This window comes from Leptonychotes weddellii, chromosome 10, assembly GCF_054177405.1.
Source record: "Leptonychotes weddellii isolate Sample4059 chromosome 10, ASM5417740v2, whole genome shotgun sequence".
Taxonomy (NCBI): Eukaryota; Metazoa; Chordata; class Mammalia; order Carnivora; family Phocidae; genus Leptonychotes; species Leptonychotes weddellii.
Window position 1 is genome coordinate 31,566,451 of NC_138378.1, and position 21,125 is coordinate 31,587,575.

Below are 21,125 nucleotides of genomic sequence, written 5' to 3' on the forward strand. Positions count from 1 at the left end.
GCTTTTTATTTCTTTAAAAAAATTTTTTTATTATTATGTTTATAGCTCTGCGAATTAAATGCTTTTTAGAATAAGGGCAGGGGGTGGGAGAAGAGGATGAAAGAAGGGAGGATTGGTGCGGACCCCGGTGTGGGGCGCACGGCCTCCGCCATCCGCGGCGCTGAGAGCGCAGGACCCTCCTCCAGCATCCGGGCAGGGCGGGCCACCTGGCGGGGACCAGGCCACCTGGCGGGGCCGCGCGGCTGGCGGACACCAGCCCCGCCCCGCCGCGCCGCGCCGCGCCCCCGAGCGGTTGCCCTGGCAGCGGGGCGGTGCGTGGCCGAAGCTCACAATCGGCCCTGACTCGGCGGCTCCCACCCCGCCCCCTGCGCTCACCTGGCTGCGAGCTCGCCTGCTCCGGACCCGGGGCCCATGGACACACACAACCCCTCCCTGCAGCCCCACGCGCCGGCTCGCCTGCTCTGCCCACGTAGACACCATTCACGGCTGGGCGCCCAAGTAGGGCTCCGGGAGCCCGCGGTCGCGGCTGGGGCCCCCGCCAGGTGGCAGAGAACAAGGGCCGCGGCCGCAGGGCGCCCCCGCAGGCCGAGGCGCGTCGGTGCCTGGTCATCCGCGGCTGCTGATCACCCTCAGGACTAAGAGGTGAGCTTGGCACCTTGCTCCCTGCCACCTGGCTTTTCCCTTGAAATTACTTCTTAACCCCCCCCCTTCCGGATTTTTCTGAGACTTAAAACTGAAAGGGCAGGGGCGTCTGGGTGGCTCAGGCCCTGATCTCAGGGTCCTGGGATTGAGTCCCGCATGGGGCTCTGCTCAGGGGGAAGTCTGCTTGTCTCTCTCCCTTTGCCCCTCACCCCCGCTCGTACTCCATCTCTCTCTGCCCTCTCTCTCAAACAAATAAATAAAATATTAAAAAAAAAACCCAAAAACTGAAAGGGACAGTAAAGAACCCACCAAATGTACACCGTGGTTTATGGGGGAGTTGAAACGTATGGACATTTGATTGATTCATAGCAAGCCTGCATTGAGGGACTTTGCTAAATATTTCACTAGGATTGTCTCATTTCCTCTTCACTCCGCCCATGGAATGGGTTCAGTCATCTCTGTTTCACAGGTAAAGAGACTGAGGCACAAACCAGGTAGGTAAGATGTCCAGGTTTATGTAACCAGTTTGTATAAATGATGCAGAGAAGGGGGAGTCACAAACAACAACAGATTTCCCCACCTGCAATCCTACACTCTTTCCACAGTTCCAAGTGTGTCTCCCTCCATTCCTCTTTCTAGCAAACCATCCTTGTGTCACAGACTCCTTGGAGAAGTTGATAAGTTCTACGGATCTTTCCCCATGGGAAAAGTGCACCCGGACACACACACACACACACACTGCAGATTGTCATATAATTTTAGAGGATTCGGACCCAAACATGGACCTTGGGGCAAGAAATCCTGTTCTATTCCCCTGTCTTTTGAGACTGTCCATATAGATGATGAGATGGGGGTATGCCAAGGTGGCTCCAGGGTCATACAGAGGTAAAGTATACATGGTGGGGCGTGTGTGTGTATATATGCTGACCGCCCCCCCCAAAGACCAGAGATGCTACACAAGTTTTTGAAGAACCCAGAACTAGAGTGTATTATGCTAGGTGAAATAAGTCTGTCCGAGAAAGACAAATACCATCTGATTTCACTCATATATGGAATTTAAGAAACAAACAGGTGGACATAAGGGAAGGGAAGGAAAAATAAAATAAGATAAAAACAGAGAGGGAGACAAACCATAAGAGACGCTTAACTCTAAGGAACAAACTGAGGGTTGCTGGGTGGGTGAGGGGATGGGGTAACTGGGTGATGGGCATAAAGGAGGGGACTTGTTATAATGAGCATTGGGTGTTATATGCAAGTGATGAATCACTAAATTCTACCCTTGAAGCTAGTAAAAAAATAATAATAAAACTGAAGAACCCAGAACTAGAGGGCAGGACTTTTGTTATTTCCTCCAGAGGGGTGAGGCCCTTGGTCAGTCTTGGCAGCAGGGTGTGAAGGAGAGCACAGGGCACCGCTCTCCCCACCCCCAGCCCTTTCAGGGCTTTAGCTGGAAGAATGCAAGCTCTAGAACCTGCCCGTGGACTGTGGAATTCACCAGCGTAGCTTGATGTGGTGGGTGCCTCAGCGACAGCATTGAAGTCTTTGATGATTCACACAAATGAGGGGATGTAGATTCAGGAGAGTCAATGAGCTATTTGGAAGCACCGAATCCTATCCCATGTACATCGTGCTTACATATTCATCTAACTAGGATATGGCTGTGTAATAAGACAAACCATAAACAGCTGCTGAAGTAAATATCACCACAGCATGGAGCAGAGACCAAGTGGGTGACTTGTGGGGCAGCTCAGGACTTAGTGGGAGCCTCTTTACACACATGGCTTTAACCAGCTGCGTTATCTGGTTGCCTAGTCCACCACATGTTATAAACAGATTAGAAGGGAAGAGAGGGGCCACGGTAAACAGGACATTGAAGCCACAAGCCATGTGATGACTGATGTCCCAGTGGCAAAGGAGGAAGCACAAAGAAAAAACAGCCAGCAAAAGAGTGGGGAGAAAAGGACGAGGCAGCAGCGTGCATTTGACAGTGATGGTCACTCTTCACCCTTGACACGCTCTCCTCCTTGACTTCACCCAGTGTCGGGCTGCCCTGCAGTCACCAAACCCCCCACAGCTCCCCATAGGCCAGGCTCAGACCTCTCTCTCTCGAATTGTGTACCCCATTGCCTTGTGGATTCTGACTCAGCATGCCCAAAGCGTAACTGTCTACACTCTCTGACCAATCCAGACCAAATCTCGAGCTCCCCATCTCAGACACAGGTAGCCAGTGGCTCAAGCCAGAAACGTGGGCATTTTCTTTGGTTCCTTCCACTCCTCAATCTTGAAACTTTCGATCATCCTTTATCGAGCAACCATTACTTGAATGCCTCACGTGAGTCAAGTTCTGGGTGATGGAGAAATAAAGGTCATTATGATATAAAACGTCTGTTTCATGAAGGCTCTATACTAGTGGGGAAGTCACACAATACATAAATTGAATATATCTGTTTCTACAGATATATAGAAATGTAATATACAGAAATGTTTCGTTATAAAGAAAGGGTGACATGGTGACTGCAGTTTGAATGGTGAGAAGTGCCAACTGACATATTCTGAACAAAGGGCACCCGAGGCAGAGGGAACAAGAAGTTGCAGAGGCAGGAATGCGCTTTTGTTCCATAAACAGAAAGGGGGCCAATGTGGCTGGAGATCACCTTATCAAGGGAGGTTGGAGTGAAGTTAAGATCAGAGGGGCAGAGAAAATGTTCTTAAAAGATCATCATGAGGTGTCTGGATTTATTCTGATTAAGATGAAAAGCATTTGAACTGCTTTTAAAAGATAGTTTGGAGAGAACTTTCTGGCATGAACATCATGTTCTATATCCTAACAGGAGTTTGGGTTACATAGATGTATGCATTTGTCAAAACCCATGGAATGGTACACTTAATACTTGTACATTTCATTATATATTCAAAAGACAAAAAAGAAAAAAAAGAGCTGTAAGCAAATATTGAACTCTAGTTAAGGATATTGTATGCTGGAATATGTCTGCAATTTACCTTGAAATGGATCAGAAAATAAGATGGATAAATGATAGAAGGATGGATAGATATGTGATAAAGCAAGTAAAGCATTCATGGTAGGATCTCAGGGGTAGATATATGGGTATTCAACTTTTCTTTATATTCAAAAATAGTTATGCTAAAATGTTGGGGGTGGAGGCTTGTCTGATCTACATTTTAGAAAGATTTTTCTGGGAACTGAATAAGGAAGAGGCTCTGGAGGGCTGCTGAAGAAGCAGTGAGACAACCTAGAGTCTGTGGCAAGGATTTGGCCGAGGATGGCACCACTGGCAGCTGATGTCAGGCTATATTCTGGAGGTAGAGTTACGGGGTTTGCTGATGGATTTAAAGAGTAGGGGATCTGCAGGGAAAGAATGAGGGATAACTTCCAGTGTTTTCCTCAGAGTAGACTCATGGATGGTGATGGCATCGTTGGAAGTGGGGAGAACTGGAGAAGGTCAGGATGCTCCCAGTTCTCTTCTGATGGGTTACATTTTATATGCCTAGTGGAGGTCCATGTGAGGATGAAGAGTCAACAAGTAGAGATATCACTTTGGACTCTGGGGAGAGCCAGAGATGGCTGTATAAATTTGAGAGTGAACCATCAGAAGCCTCAAATTGGGATGAAGGTCATGAGATGGGATGAGACCATCAGGACAGTGTGTGAGGTTAGAGAAGAGTCCTGAGGGCCAAGCCCTGGGCACCCCAACAGTTAGGCTTCTGACAGAAGAGGGGAGCCAGCAAAAGGGGGATGAAGAGTGGCTGGTGAGGTAGAAGGGGAGCAGGCAATGGAGATGGGGTTGCGTAGAGAGATGCAGCTCAAGAGGAACAAGTGGTCACCAGTGCTATTCACCGCCACAGGGAATGTAGGCAAGGGAGCAGGCTTGTGGAGAAAAGGTGGAGCAGTTTCAGATTTTGTAATAAGATGAAATCCTTTCCATTGCAAATGACAGAAACTCGGCTAACTAGTTTATGCTAAATTAAGGGGGGTGGGGAGGGCATATTTATTCCTGCAGCCCTGAGCTAATGTCGTGTGGACTAACTAAAGTGGTAGGTGAATTCTGGCACAACGGAGTCCCAAGCGCAATGTCTGCCCTCAGTCTCAGTCTCTGTAACACGCACGCTCCCTGAGAGCCAACATGGCTCGCACAGCCGAGGCCACATCCTACTGCTTAACTGCCTCAGCATACAGTAGTCTGGCCATGTTCTAGCAGGAGGGTCCTGTAGGGTGCTGACTGCCTCATCATGTCTTTCCTGAGCATATGCTTGAGACATTCACTCTACCTAGGGAGAGAATTCATTCACACTTGCTAAGCCATGGTCTCAGACCCATTCCTATCACAGGGGATAGAAGGGGCAGCCCCATCCAAAAATTTTGGGCTGGAAGCTTGCTTGACCTTATCCGATCTACATTTTTAAAATTATTTTCTGAGGACTGAACAGAGAATATACCCTTAGGGATCCGTTGTGGGAGCAGTGAGACAAATTAGAAGTCTGTGGCAATGATTTGGCCTAGGATAGCAAGACTGGATGATCTGGAATGGATCCCCAATATGATAATGGTGTTCTTTTCCCAGAAAAAGTGAGGAAAGAAAAGCAAGCTGGGTATACCTAGCATGACCTATGACTCAATTCAAAAGATTGTTTTCCCATAAACAGTAAAGAAGAGATAAAATTACATATCAGAATGCTCATCACAATTTAACAGTGGAATTATTTATGAAAATTATAGTTGTCTCTCAACCATTTGCCTACATCATTCCCATGTGAGGTGACATGAATCATCCATCACATTTAGTATCCCACTGAGCCCAGTAGATTCCTGCTTATAATGAGTACCTAAAATTCCACAGGTTCTTTATAACATTTGTTAACTACCAAAACCTGTATGGTCTCTAGGTTAGAAGGACATGCTGGTACAGAGCCATAGAGTGGGGAACTCAAATCCTCACATTGGCATTTCTGTTAGCCTTACCTTCTTCATGGTTAGAATAGGGAGGCTGTGTCAAGGAAGGAGGGATAAATGAAACAAGAAATTAAATTAACAAGAAAGCTGCATTAGCAAGGCTGATATTAATTATGATGAAACATTTGTTTCAAAATATTTTAGTTTTATGCTAGCTGAATATTCTCTATTTATGTATAATTATACTTTTTGTGAAATCAGTTGCAATAAATTGTGGTAATAACATTTCGTGAGAAACAGCCTCTCTTCTTAGGGAAGACTTAAAATATTATTATTTATACCAATTAAAGATGACAAAATTAACTTGGAGTTGTGTGTTTCTGTTTTTGTTTTTTTGCTGCTATAGTTTTTGTTTTGGTCCAGAAAAGCATTTTCAAGAAGGTGGTCGAGTATGGCTTTAGCCGATAAGAGACTTGAGAACTTGCAGATCTACAAAGTTCTTCAGTGTGTTCGGAACAAAGACACGAAGCAGATAGAAAAGCTGATCAGGCTTGGATACCCTGAACTAATCAATTTCACAGACCCCCTCAATGGACACAGTGCTCTGCACTTGGCCTCGGTTTCCAATGACGTCGATATGGTCAGCTTTCTCCTTAGCCTTGGTGCTCACCCTGATGTGCAAGACAAGATGGGTTGTACTCCGACAATGAGGGCTGCAGAGCTGGGGCATGAATTGTCCATGGAAATATTAGCCAAGGCAAAGGCTGACATGACTATAGTTGATAATGAAGGAAAAGGTAAAAATCCCAACATTTTATCCAGTAGCTACAATCCACTCTGTAGCCAGAAATCCAGAAAGTGGACTTTTTTGCTTTCCAACTGTAGAAGTGAATTACTCATGAGTTCAAGTGAAAAGCCAGGTTCTCACTCCTGTACCTAAGGACACCATCTCCCTATAATTTGAAAATGGTATTGAGGTATATCTTAGGGAAACGAGCTGTGAGAGATGTCTCCCTTAAAAAAATTAGAGTTAGATTAATTTGTGTTTGGTGTTTTTTCTAAATGTAGAGAATTTTTAATGATACACACTGATAATACTATAGGCAGAATCATCGATTATAAAATACAAAAATCTTGTTTAGAACAAAAGATGAGGGAGAGAATTTCTTAATCTTTTTTATACTTTAGAACCTCAAAGAGTACTCAACTTGGACTCCAACAGGATTGTATTCCCTCTCAATAGCAGCCTGATGTAGAAAGGGGTTGCAGTTGGGAACTGGAAGGGCTAAGGTGGATTCTGGCATAAAATCCAATTCTTGAGGGTCAGTTTAAATGTATTTGGAAACCTGACTTGAACCTTGAGACATGGCATTTCCATGCTTTTTCAGGTGAGACAGCCCTACTTCTCCACTCTGTTCTCCCTAATCTCATCTCAACACCTTGTCTGGGAGCTTCTTGCCCAAATAACTCAAGGTTTCAGAAGGACTTGACACAGCCCCATGAAAATCACCAAGAAAATTACCACCAGGCTTAATATAAATTGGTAGATTTAATCAGTTGTCCCAAAGAGTTGCTTCAAGTACAAAGCCATTAACATCAGTCCCACACTGGAGAAATAAATCCCATTTTTTGGTGTTAATGTTTTCTGACAGGAACAAAATCCGCTTTTATAATTCTCTCCAGACTTCGTATTTGATAAATGACTTTCTTAAAACAATAGGAGAGGACAAGGAAAGAAACAATCATTTAATTACTTAATAGCACCACATAATGAAATGAACTTCAGATACATTCAGGGATCAAATGTGTTTTAAAATGTTAAATCCTGAAAAAGAAAAAGAAAAAAAGCCTCTTAAAGCTCTATAAAATATCATTTCCCAAAGTGTGTTCCATGGACCACTGAATCTCTAGGATGTTGATAAGCATTACATGCAAAATTGTTTCCACTGCCAAACTCGTTAGAGAAACATTGGATAAAACAAATTGAGACATGTTGATTTCACATTTGTCAGACAGACTAATGACAGTGACATTTTCCATTTGTCTTTGACCCTTGAAATAGTTTTTCCTTGTGGCATTTTATATACCAGGAGTTTTGTGAAATATACTTTGGGGAAACACTGTAATGGAGAATAGTTTACCTTCTAGAATTTGAAACAGAAATATAAGCTTAAAAAAAAGGTTGAGAAATTTTATAATAAAAATCTAAAATTGTAAAATTAAAAGTAAAGTAAAATTAGAAACAGGATCACGTGAATATTAGTAGCAAATGCAACAGCCATCTGGTTAATATCTAAGTTCATTGAAATTAATATTAAACCTGTCAAGGTTCTGGGAGATGAATGTATGAGAAAACAATCTGACCAATCACATAGGAAGAATTAAAAATAAAAAACTTGGAACAAATATAAATCTTGTTGCACGCATGACCTTGTTAGTCCGGCCCCATAGAGACTTGATTCTGTCTAAGCTGTGGTGTGCTTATTGCACTGCGAACCCTGTCTTCCCCACGTCAAGGAATCTAGCTCACCTTGCACAGCTCTCAGTTTGGCGGCCACTTGCCCAACTGCTTTGCTTATTCCACAGAAGTCTCTGCCATTGACATCCTATTCTCCAGCGACTGATGTTTCATTCACTGCACATTGGTCCTAAAGGACAAGCCAACATTTAAATGGTTAAAACACTTACTGGATCTTTAGAAGGAGGTGGGACATACTCTAGGTTAAACTGTACTTTGAAAAATTTTGCAGAACATGGAAAAGGTAACTCTCTAAGCCAAGAATTTCTTTTCTATATGTTGTCCTAGGGGATTAATTAGTGTCTGTCCAGTCTGGAGTATAGAATGGTGTCTGTTCTCTTCAAGGGTTAAGCTAGACTAGCTCCTAATAGCACCCATTCATCGGTTCTCCCATTTATAGGAATGCATACCCAGTCCCATAAATGTAGTATGAGAATTCTACAGTCTATCATCTTTGCCCTCTTTTTTTTTTTTGCTTCAGTTTTAGAATGTTGACTCATGTTCATTGTGGCTTAAAGAGTCAACCCAGATAGACTAACTGTGAGTTGCACCTGCCATCATTATAAAGTATCCATTTCCTAAGTACCTTAGGGCCTTTTGTAATGAATTCAGCCTCATCTGGTATTCTCTAGGTGACATTGTTGTTTGTTATTGTTTTGGCCCAATTTTGCCTGCTATCACTTGTTGTGTCTTTGGTTTTCTATTTTCAACCATGTCCTTGGCCATCTTTCTGTTTTTAACTGTTCTGAGTAACCCTATTTTAGATGCATCTGTTTATATGAAATATATTTAGATTTTGATTTTATATAAATTGTGGTTTTTATTTTAATGGTAGAATTTATCCAACCCATATTTATCTAGATGGCCCAAAGATTTGGCCTCAGGGCTGTCATTTATTTTATGTTATGAGAATATAATATATTTTATATATATATAAATAAATACATATAAAAATATTTTCCTATATGGTCCATATGTTCTTTTTTTGGTGTGTGTGTGTGTTATATTTTCTAAGGTTAATGGTCTGCTTTTAGATCTTTTTTTTGGTTGTTGGAATGGTAGTTTTATTTACTTTTATTATTTACTGATTGACTTTTAAAAATTGAGGTATAATTGGCATCAACATTATATCAGTTTCAGGTGTACACATAATTTGATATTTGTATGCATTGCAAAATGATCACCACAATAAGTCTAGTTAACACCCACCACCATATATAGATTTTTTTCCCCTTGGGAAGAGAAATGTTTTTGATTGTTTTAATGGCAAATTTAATAGCTTTTCATATACATAAAACTTTGTTGAATTAGCACTTTACATGGTATTCATTAATATTTTGCTATGAAAGAAGAGATTAGTACAATAACTTTTGCATCCTTAAACTTATATGTCTACTGCTTTTATATATGAACAGCCAGCTCGGTAGGTACAAAAAAACCTCCCATTTTCTTTCTCAAGTGATATTGTAGAGATCCTTTAGTTATTTTCTAGCATTGAATGTTGCTGTGGCAAAATCTGGAGGCCAGCTTGACTTTCCTCTTTTTTTTTCTTTTTTAAAGATTTTATTTATTTTTTTAACAGAGAGAGACACAGCGAGAGAGAGGGAACACAAGCAAGGGGAGTGGGAGAGGGAGAAGCAGACTCCCCGCTGAGCAGGGAGTCTGATGCAGGGCTCAATTCTAGGACCCTGGGACCATGACTTGAGCCAAAGGCAGATGCTTAACTGACTGAGCCACCCAGGTGCCCCTTGACTTTCCTCTTTATAGAGGACTTGAATTGTTACCCAGAGGCTCACAGGACATGTCCTCTACCTAGCTTTACCTAGGCACACCTCATTGATTGTTCTTAGTCCATTTTTCCTGAGACCCCAGTATGCTTTTTTCTTTTTTTTTTTTTTAAAGATTTTATTTATTTATTTGAGAGAGAGAGAGAGCATGAGGGGGGAGGGTCAGAGGGAGAAGCAGACTCCCTGCTAACAGCAGGGAGCCCGATGCGGGACTCGATCCTGGGACTCCAGGATCATGACCTGAGCCAAAGGCAGTCGCTTAACCAACTGAGCCACCCAGGAGCCCACAACGTTTTCTTCTTAATGCTGCTGTACTGACAGCCTTCTTCTTATAAACATGGCCAGTCTGCACATTTCATCATTCAGTACCATCTGCTTTGTGGCTCTGCAGCTTCAGATGGGACACAGCAAACCACCACTAGCCCTCCAGCACACACAGTCCTGCACGTGGACTGCAAGATGCCAAATACCCAAGGTTGACAGGGCCTCACATATCAGCACTCAGATTCTTCCCTGAACCAGGTCCTATCATATTTGGTTGTGACTGTTTTCTAATTGTATCAGAGGTTGACTCTCTTTCTTCCTCTGTCTTGGTGTTTCAGTCGGTTTCAGAAGGAAAAGCAAGGCAGCTACGCCTCTGCTTTGCCACCTTCAACTAGCCAATTATGGATTTCAAAATTATTAGTTTTTCTTTGCTATCTGGTTCAAATATAGAGAGACTATTAATGAAGTACTATTTGGGGATTCTATTTTTCTACAGGTATTTTGTTTTACTGCATTTTACCTACTAAGCGGCATTATCGCTGTGCATTGATTGCCCTGGAACATGGCGCAGATGTCAACAACTCTACCTATGAAGGAAAACCAATATTTATTAGAGCTTGTGAAGAAGCACATGATGTTAAAGACACGTGCCTGACATTTTTGGAAAAAGGAGCCAATCCAAATGCTATCAACTCAGTATGACTATTCCTGTGATTATAAATATTCCTTTTTTTTTTCAATTATAGAGTCTTAATAGTGCATTTTTTTTTGCATTTAAATATGGTAAAATTATCCTGTCAGCCTATAGACTTTCATTTCTATTCAAAATGCATTAAGATGATATACTCTCATTATCTTTATATTGCTATGATTTTACAGTTTATTTCCTAATTACATTTGGAAAATTGGTATTTATTATGCATAAAGGTAAAACATCATTAGAGAAAATAGAAAAGATATCACCAATGTCTAATAAAAATTTATCTTTTTGGAAAGAAAATATGTAGTTGTGCTATTTCCCTCATTCATTTTGCTCCCTGTCCTCATTTGGCCAATTTTATTGAGTTTTCTAATTGTTTAAGAGGCATTTCAAGACAATAATAATAGATTTTTTCTCATTAGAAAACACTTAAAACCTAATTTTAGCATATATTTTATCCTCTTTTCTCCCCTTTTGCTCTACTTTCTTTGCAAAAAAAAAAATGCATCTTTAGCATGATTTTTTCACAGGGACATCTGGTGTGACCCTGACTCTGATATTGGAACTCTCTACATTGACCCACTGCACTGACTTCATTTTTCCTATTTGCTTTGTGGAACTAATAAAGATGTAGAGAATTAAACCTGCCAGTGTGAATCTAAGGCCAAATGGATTGAGAACATATGTATACCAAATGTGTTATTTAAGATGACAAGTATAACCAGAATTTGATGTGCTTCTTGTCCAGTCCACAGGTCGAACGGCTTTAATGGAAGCATCAAGAGAAGGAGTGATAGAATTAGTTCGAGGGATATTGGAAAGAGGAGGTGAAGTGAATGCCTTTGACAATGAGAGAAAACAAGCTGCACATTTTGCTGCCAAAGGAGGCTTTTTTGATGTAAGAATCTGCCCTTTGCTTTAAAATTTGTTGCTCACCATTTCTTACCTTTTCCTCAAATTTTTAAATATCATATAGGTTACACTAAGAATTTTTTCCACATTACCATCTTGATTTCCCTAAATAATTCTAAAATTATATTTTATATCAAATATTATATTTTTAACTTTGTCTAGCTCTTTATTCAGTTTTATCGGCTTGCCAAGTTTATGCATTTAATATTACTAACCATGGTTTTCTGTATTCTTAACTATGGCAATTTAAAAGTTTTGCCAACCAAGACTACTTTATTTTATGCCTCTATTACATATTAGACTCTTCATAATATGTCCGGCATGGCCCAGTTGTAGAGAGAACAATGTCAACATACTCTTATCTCCCTGATTTTTTTTTTTAAGATTTTATTTGTTTATTTGACAGAGAGAGACACAGCGAGAGAGGGAAGACAAGCAGGGGGAGTGGGAGAGGGAGAAGCAGGCTTCCCGCTGAGCAGGGAGCCTGACGCAGGGCTCGATCCCAGCACCCTGGGATCATGACCTGAGCCAAAGGCAGACACTTAACCGACTGAGCCACCCAGGTGCCCCTTTATCTCCCTGATTTTTTGTGTGCATCTAATGACTCACCTCCATTTTAAACTCTTCAGTATTCTGGTTATCTGGATATACCAGCAAAGGGTATCTCATAGGTACAGTGACGTTGCAGAAACGAAATAGGAACCAATGCTCTCCTTTTTTTTTTTTTTTAATTCTCAATTACATCTAAAATTTCTTTACTCAATTTTCTGAGTTTTAACAATTATCTTTGTTTTTGTCATTCGGTCTCTCCCCTGCAATAAAAATCTACAGCACAATAGAAGTCACATGTGGTTAAGAATTTGCTTCCCTGATATTTCCCACAGGCTGATGTTTTCTAGAATTACTAGAATTCACTAAGATGGCATGCCCCAGCTGAATATAGAATTTTCTAACCTCTAGATCAACGCTATTTGATAGAACTTTTGGCAATGTGGAAAAGTTATAAATCTGTGCTGTGTAAAATAGAAGTCACATGTGGCTTTTGAGTATTTCAAATATGGCTAGTGAAACTAAGGAACTGGATTTTTAAAAATTGTTTTCTATTTAATTCAATTTAATTTTAAATAGCCACGTGTAGCCTAAGTAACTATTGGAGAACACGTTTAGGTGCCAGTCTTCATTCAATGAATGTACATTGCTATTCCTCTACAATATCTACAATTTTTTTTGCAGATATTGAAGCTTCTTTTTGCTTACAATGGAGACATGGGGCTGATATCAATGAATGGGAACACACCACTTCATTATGCTGCCATGGGTGGTTTTGCAGATTGCTGTAAATATATAGCTCAGCGAGGTAAAATTGCCTAGCAATTTTATGCTTAAAGTATTTATGATTTACCCATGTTGTAGATGAGCAGAGAATCTGGGCCTGTCACTTGTCAGTTGCTTATCTTTTTCAATAGCCGAACATCAGTTATATACGTAGAAAGAAAATTGAGAATCTTTTCTTACTCTACCTTCTGTCAAATCATGAATCTTGTCTTAAAGTGATGAAAACCCACATTCTCAAATATTTTTAGGTTATTGTTAAAAATCTAAACAGGATTGTTCATGGGTCGACTAATTATTAAAACGCTTATAGTTATTAAACTCCTTTTAAAAAAATGTTGACATCAATCTAAAGGACGAATATTGAAAACTATGTCTTTTAGTCTGAAATTTTAACTATTTTATTAAAAAATGTTCAATTGTATCAAGTGCAAAGGATAAACTTTTCTAAATAATTTGAAATTATGGGAGAAATGTTTTAGGGAGAAATATGAAATAAAATGAAAATTTTCATGGAAAATTTGAAAGGTAAGTGATATTTTAGATTTTCCTGAAGCTTCTATGTAACTATTAATTTAGGAATATGAAATATGTATGTATAGCTTAATGTATTCCTTAAAGTGGTAATATTAGCTAATTAAGTTTGTGGATCAAATTGGTGTTAATTACATGCTGACTGGATGTACATTGAAAGTTTTTAACTCAGGGCGCCTGGGTGGCTCAGTTGGTTAAACATCTGCCTTTGCCTCAGGTCATTATCTCAGGGTTCTGGGATTGAGCCCGTGTTGGGCTCCCTGCTCAAGGGGGAGTCTGCTTCTCCCTCTGCCTTTCCACACCCCCCTTGTGCTCTGTCTCTTTCTCTCGCAAATAAATAAAATCTTTATTTAAAAAAAAGTTTCTAACTCTTCGTTAGAAGTGGAACTGCATTCTGCTGAACTTTATGGTAGTGTTTTTTTTCTTTTTTTTCCAGTTTGAGAAATAGGCAAAAACTTAGAGTCTATTATTCTACAATTCTAGAATAGAGCAGAGAATTTTAGAAGTCCCTGGGGCCTAGAGATCCTGTATTGTAACCACTAATATAAATAAGACTAATGTGCCTGTATAACTAAGAGTGTAATAACTGATTCACTTCTACTTTTTATGAACTTATACAAGCTCGTACTCTCCCCCCATCCCCCCAAATAATAAACACTTTTAACAAATAAAGGAAAATATATCAAATGCAACTTTTGCCCCCATAAACGGTCTCATCAGTCTTGTTTTCAAATCTGTCACTATCAGCAATTTATTCTGACATTTTTAACACTGTATATTTCTAAGAACTAAAGATCTGTCCAGATTAAGACAAGCTTCTTCAACTTTAACATGTTGACCACTTCATTATAGGGACAAACATCACCAGACATCTACTCTGTTATTTATGTACTCCTGGGAGAAAGTCACAAAAAGCAAATTGAGAAACACATTTAGTCAGAGCTTGGGCCATGCCAAAGGCCTTCCCAATGATGCAGAAAAGTATTATCTTCCTGGCAGAGTCATGAGACTACACCGTGTTTCTAAAACAAGGGCCTGAAAGCATTCTAAGTTCTGTAGCATGTTTGGAAGTAACAACCACTTCACTGGATCAAGGTGGGGGACCCAGTTCCATAGCAGAAGTGTGATCAGTTACATGTCCAGCTAAGGCAATCAGAGCCCCAACAAACAATGCATTAGCCATGAAATGCTCATTTCTGAGTAAACTCCCTGGATTCAGTGTCTTCTATACTTAAATGTGAAGGCTGAATTCTTTTGCCACATTAAACTATCTTCTTCAGTGTTCTCCTCCTTTGCCCCTGGTCCTGCTGCTGGAACAATTTACAAGTCCCCGTAAGCAGTGCGAGTGCTGTATCCAAGGGCAGAAGCTGGGAGTTTGGAGCACTTCTGGGGAAGCACCCCATGAGGCTTCTCTTTCTCTTGGGCCTTTGGCTGGTGCTCTGCAGCACACACCAGCTGTAAGCTGAGTACGTTTGACTGCAGATCATGCATCACAAAGGGAATGAATGGATCTTTATTTTTACTAATTATAGAGGAGGAGACAAAAAATCCCAAGGCAAAAGGAGAAGAAAAGGGCCTTCAGATCTTTAAACTGGGATGTTGGAGTCTTTTATCCACATAAAGGTTTCTAACTAGGAGGAAACTGGGAGCAGAAGGAGGCAAGATAAAACACCTTTAAAGTCCTTTGATCCTTAGGGGTGAATATAGGAGTGGCTTGGGAGATGGTAGATAAACACCCAGACACCTTGAATAAGCAAAAAAGCTAAGTAAAGACAGCATTCTCGAAATTGCTATGGAATTATGCTATCAAGATCAGTATCAGGTCCCCTTTTCAATAAGTCACTGTTCTTAAAACTGTTCAATATGGACATTTTAGAATCCTCATTGTCATGATACTCTTTTTGAGTTCTTCTACCACTAGTAAAATTGTCAGTCTTAATATAAAGTTTTAAGTTTTGACAATGCCAAAGGAAGTATTAATCTTAAAAAGCACTGGTGACTCATTTTCTTTTTGACAAGGAATAAAACTATAAAGTATTGGAGGGGCATGTTTTATTTTTGCATGCAGCTGCATACATATTTGGTTGCTGGACATACTGATTGAGTAGCAATCTTTCTGATTATGTGATATTGGCAAAGACACAGAAGAGCTTTCTTCTAGATTCAAAACACTAGAAAGAGCTTCTTCATAGTCTGACTTATTTATATACATAATGGATTTTTAATATCTTAAGACACTTATGGACAGCACAGCCTTCCTAGTGGCACTAAGTAGACTCCCCAATGCACTCAGAGAAATTTATTTATTTGAAGAATACTTACATATAATGTTGGTGTCATCATTTTAAGGAAGGGACCAAGAAGGAAAATGAATTTTAATGCCTACTTTGCACAAACGTAATACTAGAGTCCTTTCAGATTTAATGAATGAATGACTTTGTCCTCCATGGGGTTGTTCACATGAGCAATCACAAAACAGCAGGTCAATATAAATTACATTGAATTCATGGAGAATACAGATAAATATAGTTTAAGATGGTACACAGATTTGCAGTCATAATCATTCAAAAAGAAGCAGGTGTACAGCATTCTGAGTTCCTAAGGGCCTTGTAAGCTGTCTGAACCCAGCTTCTTTCCAAATTCAAATGCCACCCTTATTCTTTTCCTGTTTGGCAGGAAGTCTCCTTAGCAAGTATCCCAATATGAAATTTGTTTCAAGTATCTATAGGGATTCATGTCCCAATCCTTTAGGGGCAGAGAATATAAATTGGAAACAGATTTCGCTCAGAATTCACCAAAGTGAAGCTCACAGAAAAAAAAAAAAATTCACAGTTTAATTTTGTAATTATAATAGCTAAATGGGTTCATTGCTCTATACAAATAATTTAGGGATAAACTTTTGGCCAGTAGTTCAAGCTTAAGAAAATGGTTGTAGGAATGTCATTTGCAGAGTCATGCAAGTGCCTAGGCACTATTCATGATGATGATGCTTCATGTTTTAGGATGTGACCTGAAATGGAAGAACTTAGACCATAAAACACCCAGGACTGTGGCCAAGGAAGGTGGCTTCAAAGCAGCAAGCAAAGAAATACGGCGGGCAGAGCGCACCGCTAATAAACTGGTGCGGCCAGGAGCCAAAGATCCAAATCCACTCTGGGCCCTGAGACTTCACGACTGGTCGCTAGAACATGAGACTTTCCTTCGGGAAGCCTTTTCGTTTGTGGACAGAGGCGATGGGACAGTCAGCAAGGAGGACTTCGTGTTGACGCTGGAGGAGAGGCAAGAATATGTGACCCCAGAACAGCTGGCTATGATAGCTCAATATCATGAGAAATTGCGGGGAGCTGGGGTCAACATTAATGATTTCTTTAAAGGAACCAGGTACTTGAGTAAGTCTTATGTCTTGGGATCCTATGGACCTAAGAAAAAGAAAAAAGGGATGGCCAAAAAGCCAAAGAAAGGCAAGTTTGTCTTACCGCTACCAATCTGCATCATTCCTGACCACGTATTTCCCCGCCGGAGTGACGGCGGGCCGCCCTATTACATGATTGAAACCTACAAGAATGTAACAGATAGCAGTCGGTTTAACCGAGACTGGCCGCCCGAACATCCCGTTCGGGATGACTCTGCTTGGTACATTGATGATCCACCGAAGGTATTTTCAAATATTAATTTCATCACCAAGGCAGGAGACCTGGCTTCTCTGAAAAAGGCGTTTGAATCAGGAATACCTGTGGATATGAAGGATAATTATTACAAAACACCGCTAATGACTGCGTGTGCCACGGGAAACATAGATGCCGTCAAGTTTCTTCTTGAAAAAGGGTGTGTTTTCTTGGTTGAATTCACATTCAACTCCAGAATTTTAGGACAAAGAAAGTGCTTCATTCCTGACGTCGAGATTACAGACAGATCTTGTATGGGAAAATGGGCTAATGGGAAGCTGGGAATGTGTGTACCCAAAGATGGTTTGCCAGTAATTATGCATGAAGTTGCTTTGCCTAGGAATTAATCTACATGGTGTGGAGTCACTTTTTATTTTATTTTAAATTACCGAAAGAATTTTTTAAACTATTTTTTTTAAGATTTTATTTATTTATTTGAGAGAGAGAGAGAGAGTTCATGAGCAGGGGGGAAGGGTAAAGGGAAAAGCAGATGCCCTGCTGAGCAGGGAGCCCAGTGAAAGAATTTTTTTTTATTGTGGTAGGGACAGATAACATGATCTATCCTCTTAACAGGTTATAAGCGTACAGTACAATATTAACTATAATCACAGAATTGCATAGATCTCTAGAACTTATTCATTTTCCCGCATTGCTTTTTAATCTGTCTCCTATGTGTGGGGATCCTAGCAAATTCAAACAAGTGGGACAGTGATCATGATGACTTAGGGCATGTCTCATTCCCTCCTCGAGAAGCAGCAGTCTTTTCCTTGGTTCATTTGTAAATATCTTTAAAATATCCAAGCATGACATTTTTACTGAACTTCTAAAGCAACTACTCAGGTTTAATTCCTTCTCTTACCATAGCTGAATAACCTGGCATAAGTTTCTTTTTTGTGTCTCACATTTTTCATTTTTATAATGGGGCTCTACTAGGATTCAGCTTGCAGATTTTTTGAAGATTAAATGAGTTAAAATATGTAAAGCAAAGTAATTGCATATTTGATAGAAGGGTATTATTGTTATTACTGTAACGGTCAAGGTCAAAGAAGCATTCAGATTTGTATATTATCAAGAGGGAGTATAAAGTAATTAATGAGAATTTGAACTTTTGGACAGTGAATTTTTAAAAAGGACTAACATTTAAAATAATACATTTTCATGCTTAGAATTTTAATAATGGAGGTGCATTTAAAAATCTATGACATGCAGAGAAAGTAGACACAAAATGAAATAATAGGACTTTTTTATTTCCTATCAGCTTTTACCTTCACTAGATCCAGTTATATAATTTTCCTTAATTTTTTTTAAGATTTTATTTATTTATTTGAGAGAGAATGAGATAGAGAGAGAGCATGAGAGGGGGGAGGGTCAGAGGGAGAAGCAGACTCCCTGCTGAGCAAGGAGCCCGATGCGGGACTCGATCCCGGGACTCCAGGATCATGACCTGAGCCGAAGGCAGTCGCTTAACCAACTGAGCCACACAGGCGCCCCATAATTTTCCTTAATTTTAACCTTTGCAAAAAAGTGTAACCCCTGGGATCTAACTAAGTGCCTTTTAAAACTAAACAAAATGTGTATGTATATATATATGTATATATATATATATATATATATATGCATGCAAAGCAAATTAAGACTGTCGGATAATGCGGAGCACGAGTCAAGAAAAATTATGGCACAGAGTTTAACTTTATTTAGAGCTTCCCTGGTTTACAGTTGAACAACTTGATAACACTAATAGGAAATCTTGCTTTGCATTTCCAGCCTCTGGTGTTTGGAACAAGCAACATTTTTAGCTTGTGCATCTATCTTATTTTATAGGGCTAACGTTAATGCAAGAGATAATTTCCTGTGGACCCCACTTCATTTTGCATGCCATGCAGGCCAACAAGACATCGTTGAGCTTCTTGTTAAAGCTGGAGCAGTGATAGATGCGGTCTCAATCAACAACTCCACCCCTTTGACTAGAGCCATCGAGAGCTGTAGACTGGATACCGTAAAGTACCTTCTTGATATCGGCGCTAAATTCCAGCTGGAAAATAGAAAAGGTGCGTGGGCGCATGAGTGGTGGTTCGGGTCAGAAGAGGAGAATTTACGTTAGATTCCAAACCCCTTCTGGTTCTCTTCTTGTAAGATCGCATTTCCCAGCAAGTCGCTACTGCAGCCACAAGCCTAAGTTGAATGTTCTGGAAGTTGGTTTCATACACAGTTCCTCTCAAGTCACTGGTGTGAAAGGATCGGTTCTTGATGTTTGCAGTCTGTCATGGATGGATACTTTTGTAAAGTACAGTAAAAAGTGATTTACTAGAAAATGAAGTGGGGAAATAAAATGTAAGGTTTTTTTAATCACTAGATTAAAGTGATGGAAAATTCTATCAAATCCATCCAAAAATTTCTAAATGCCCACTCTTAATTTCTTACTTATTTCACTGTGGCCCAGGAAGCATTGGTTTGTGGGCTTATACCGGTTTTCAGACTATACCTTGGGTTATCACACTGTCATAACTACCAAGTCCCTAGGAAGTGGCATAATTTTAAAGGCTGTAGAATTTGGATTATTTCTAAAGCTGAACAACACAATTCCTGAGTTTGAGGCTCTCCCTGGGAAGTAAATAGGAGGGGCCCATCTTATGTCATAAATATACAACCTGAAAAATAAGCATTTGAATAAATGTTTGACCTCATTGCTTGGAGGTGTCATTTTCTTAGAGTGGAACCCATTGCTTCCTTTTGATCGGAGAGAGCATTAACTTTTCTGGCTGCTTTGGGCTTCCCCTGGGTCACTGGTAGTATTGTTTCAGGCCTGCCTGAGGATATTACAGTTGTCATAATACCCAGCCATCTGTATAGAGCACTGTAACTACCAGCTTCCCCAGGCCTTTTTGAATATACATCCTTGTATCAGGGAAAGGGGAGGATAGTGTAAAATTGTCACACAAAAGGAAATGTGTGTAAGGTGGGAAGAGAACCATCAATCAAATATCCAAATGTAAATATTCTACCAATATTTCTTATCCATTTTTTTAAGAAACATGCTCAAAAAAATTAACAAGAAAACGTTGTGTTGTTAGTAAATGGCACTTTAAACTATGAAATTTCAGAGCTGGGTCCGCCTTAGAGAGTAGCTGATCTAGCTTGGTGACCTTACACATAACCATTGGCTGTAGTAATCACCCTTACTGCCACATGCCGAGGCTGATGTGCTGAGGTTTTTTGGCATGGTTTATTATCAGTCTGTTTATTGCAACTCTGAATTTATGTCTTGAGCAGGACATACTCCCATGGATGTTGCAAAGGCATATGCTGACTATAGAATAGTTAGTTTGATTCAAGAGAAGCTGGATAACTTGCCAAAACCAACAGAAAATCAAAAACTGAAAGGCAAGCCACCTCCTAAAGTGAAGACTGAAGGCCCTGAAGTTAAGAAAGAAGAGGTAAGAAAAGTGATCGACTACCCATTAGTAACTGGTAAAAGCTTGCGGGAGGTAGGAGAGTGTCAGTATTTACACATTGTTACACAGCATGGGCGAAATAATATGCAAGCCATATTTTCAGCACTATTATGCAGCATTGAAAAAAAATACCTAGCAAAGAAATTTCTCTTACTGAAAATTCTAAAAAGTGCTCATTGCAAATAGAATCCATGTAAAAACCAAGTTGGCTCAGCCAAATACAATTAGAATGTTGAAAAAAGAACTGGTATTGGATATGTATATATTTGGTTCTAAGTCATACAGATTCGATGAGATGGCTCAGACAGGGAAGGAAGGTAAGAAGAAAGAAGCAAAGCATGATTTTCCTTCATTTTGGTCTCATAATCTTTCATTACCCACCTTATCCCTCTTCTAAGGAATTTTTTTTT

General features: G+C 40.0%; 1 protein-coding gene across 4 annotated transcripts in view; it reads left to right on the forward strand.

Moving 5' to 3' along the window:
• The first annotated feature begins 253 nt into the window (after positions 1-253).
• Positions 254-21,125, forward strand: part of ANKEF1 (ankyrin repeat and EF-hand domain containing 1) — a 26,519-nt gene continuing 5,647 nt past the window's right edge. The window contains exons 1-8 of one of the 4 annotated variants that reach the window (XM_081833218.1): positions 255-642; positions 5,958-6,348; positions 10,617-10,816; positions 11,569-11,718; positions 12,966-13,089; positions 16,601-17,423; positions 19,085-19,311; positions 20,534-20,697. In XM_081833218.1, the coding sequence (XP_081689344.1) occupies positions 6,003-6,348; positions 10,617-10,816; positions 11,569-11,718; positions 12,966-13,089; positions 16,601-17,423; positions 19,085-19,311; positions 20,534-20,697 (2,034 nt within the window). In that variant the 5' untranslated portion in view covers positions 255-642; positions 5,958-6,002. Of the gene's footprint in view, positions 643-1,856; positions 6,349-10,616; positions 10,831-11,568; positions 11,719-12,965; positions 13,090-16,600; positions 17,424-19,084; positions 19,312-20,533; positions 20,698-21,125 lie in introns of those variants that run through there. The other 3 variants (XM_081833220.1, XM_081833219.1, XM_081833221.1) reach the window with 3 other exon arrangements.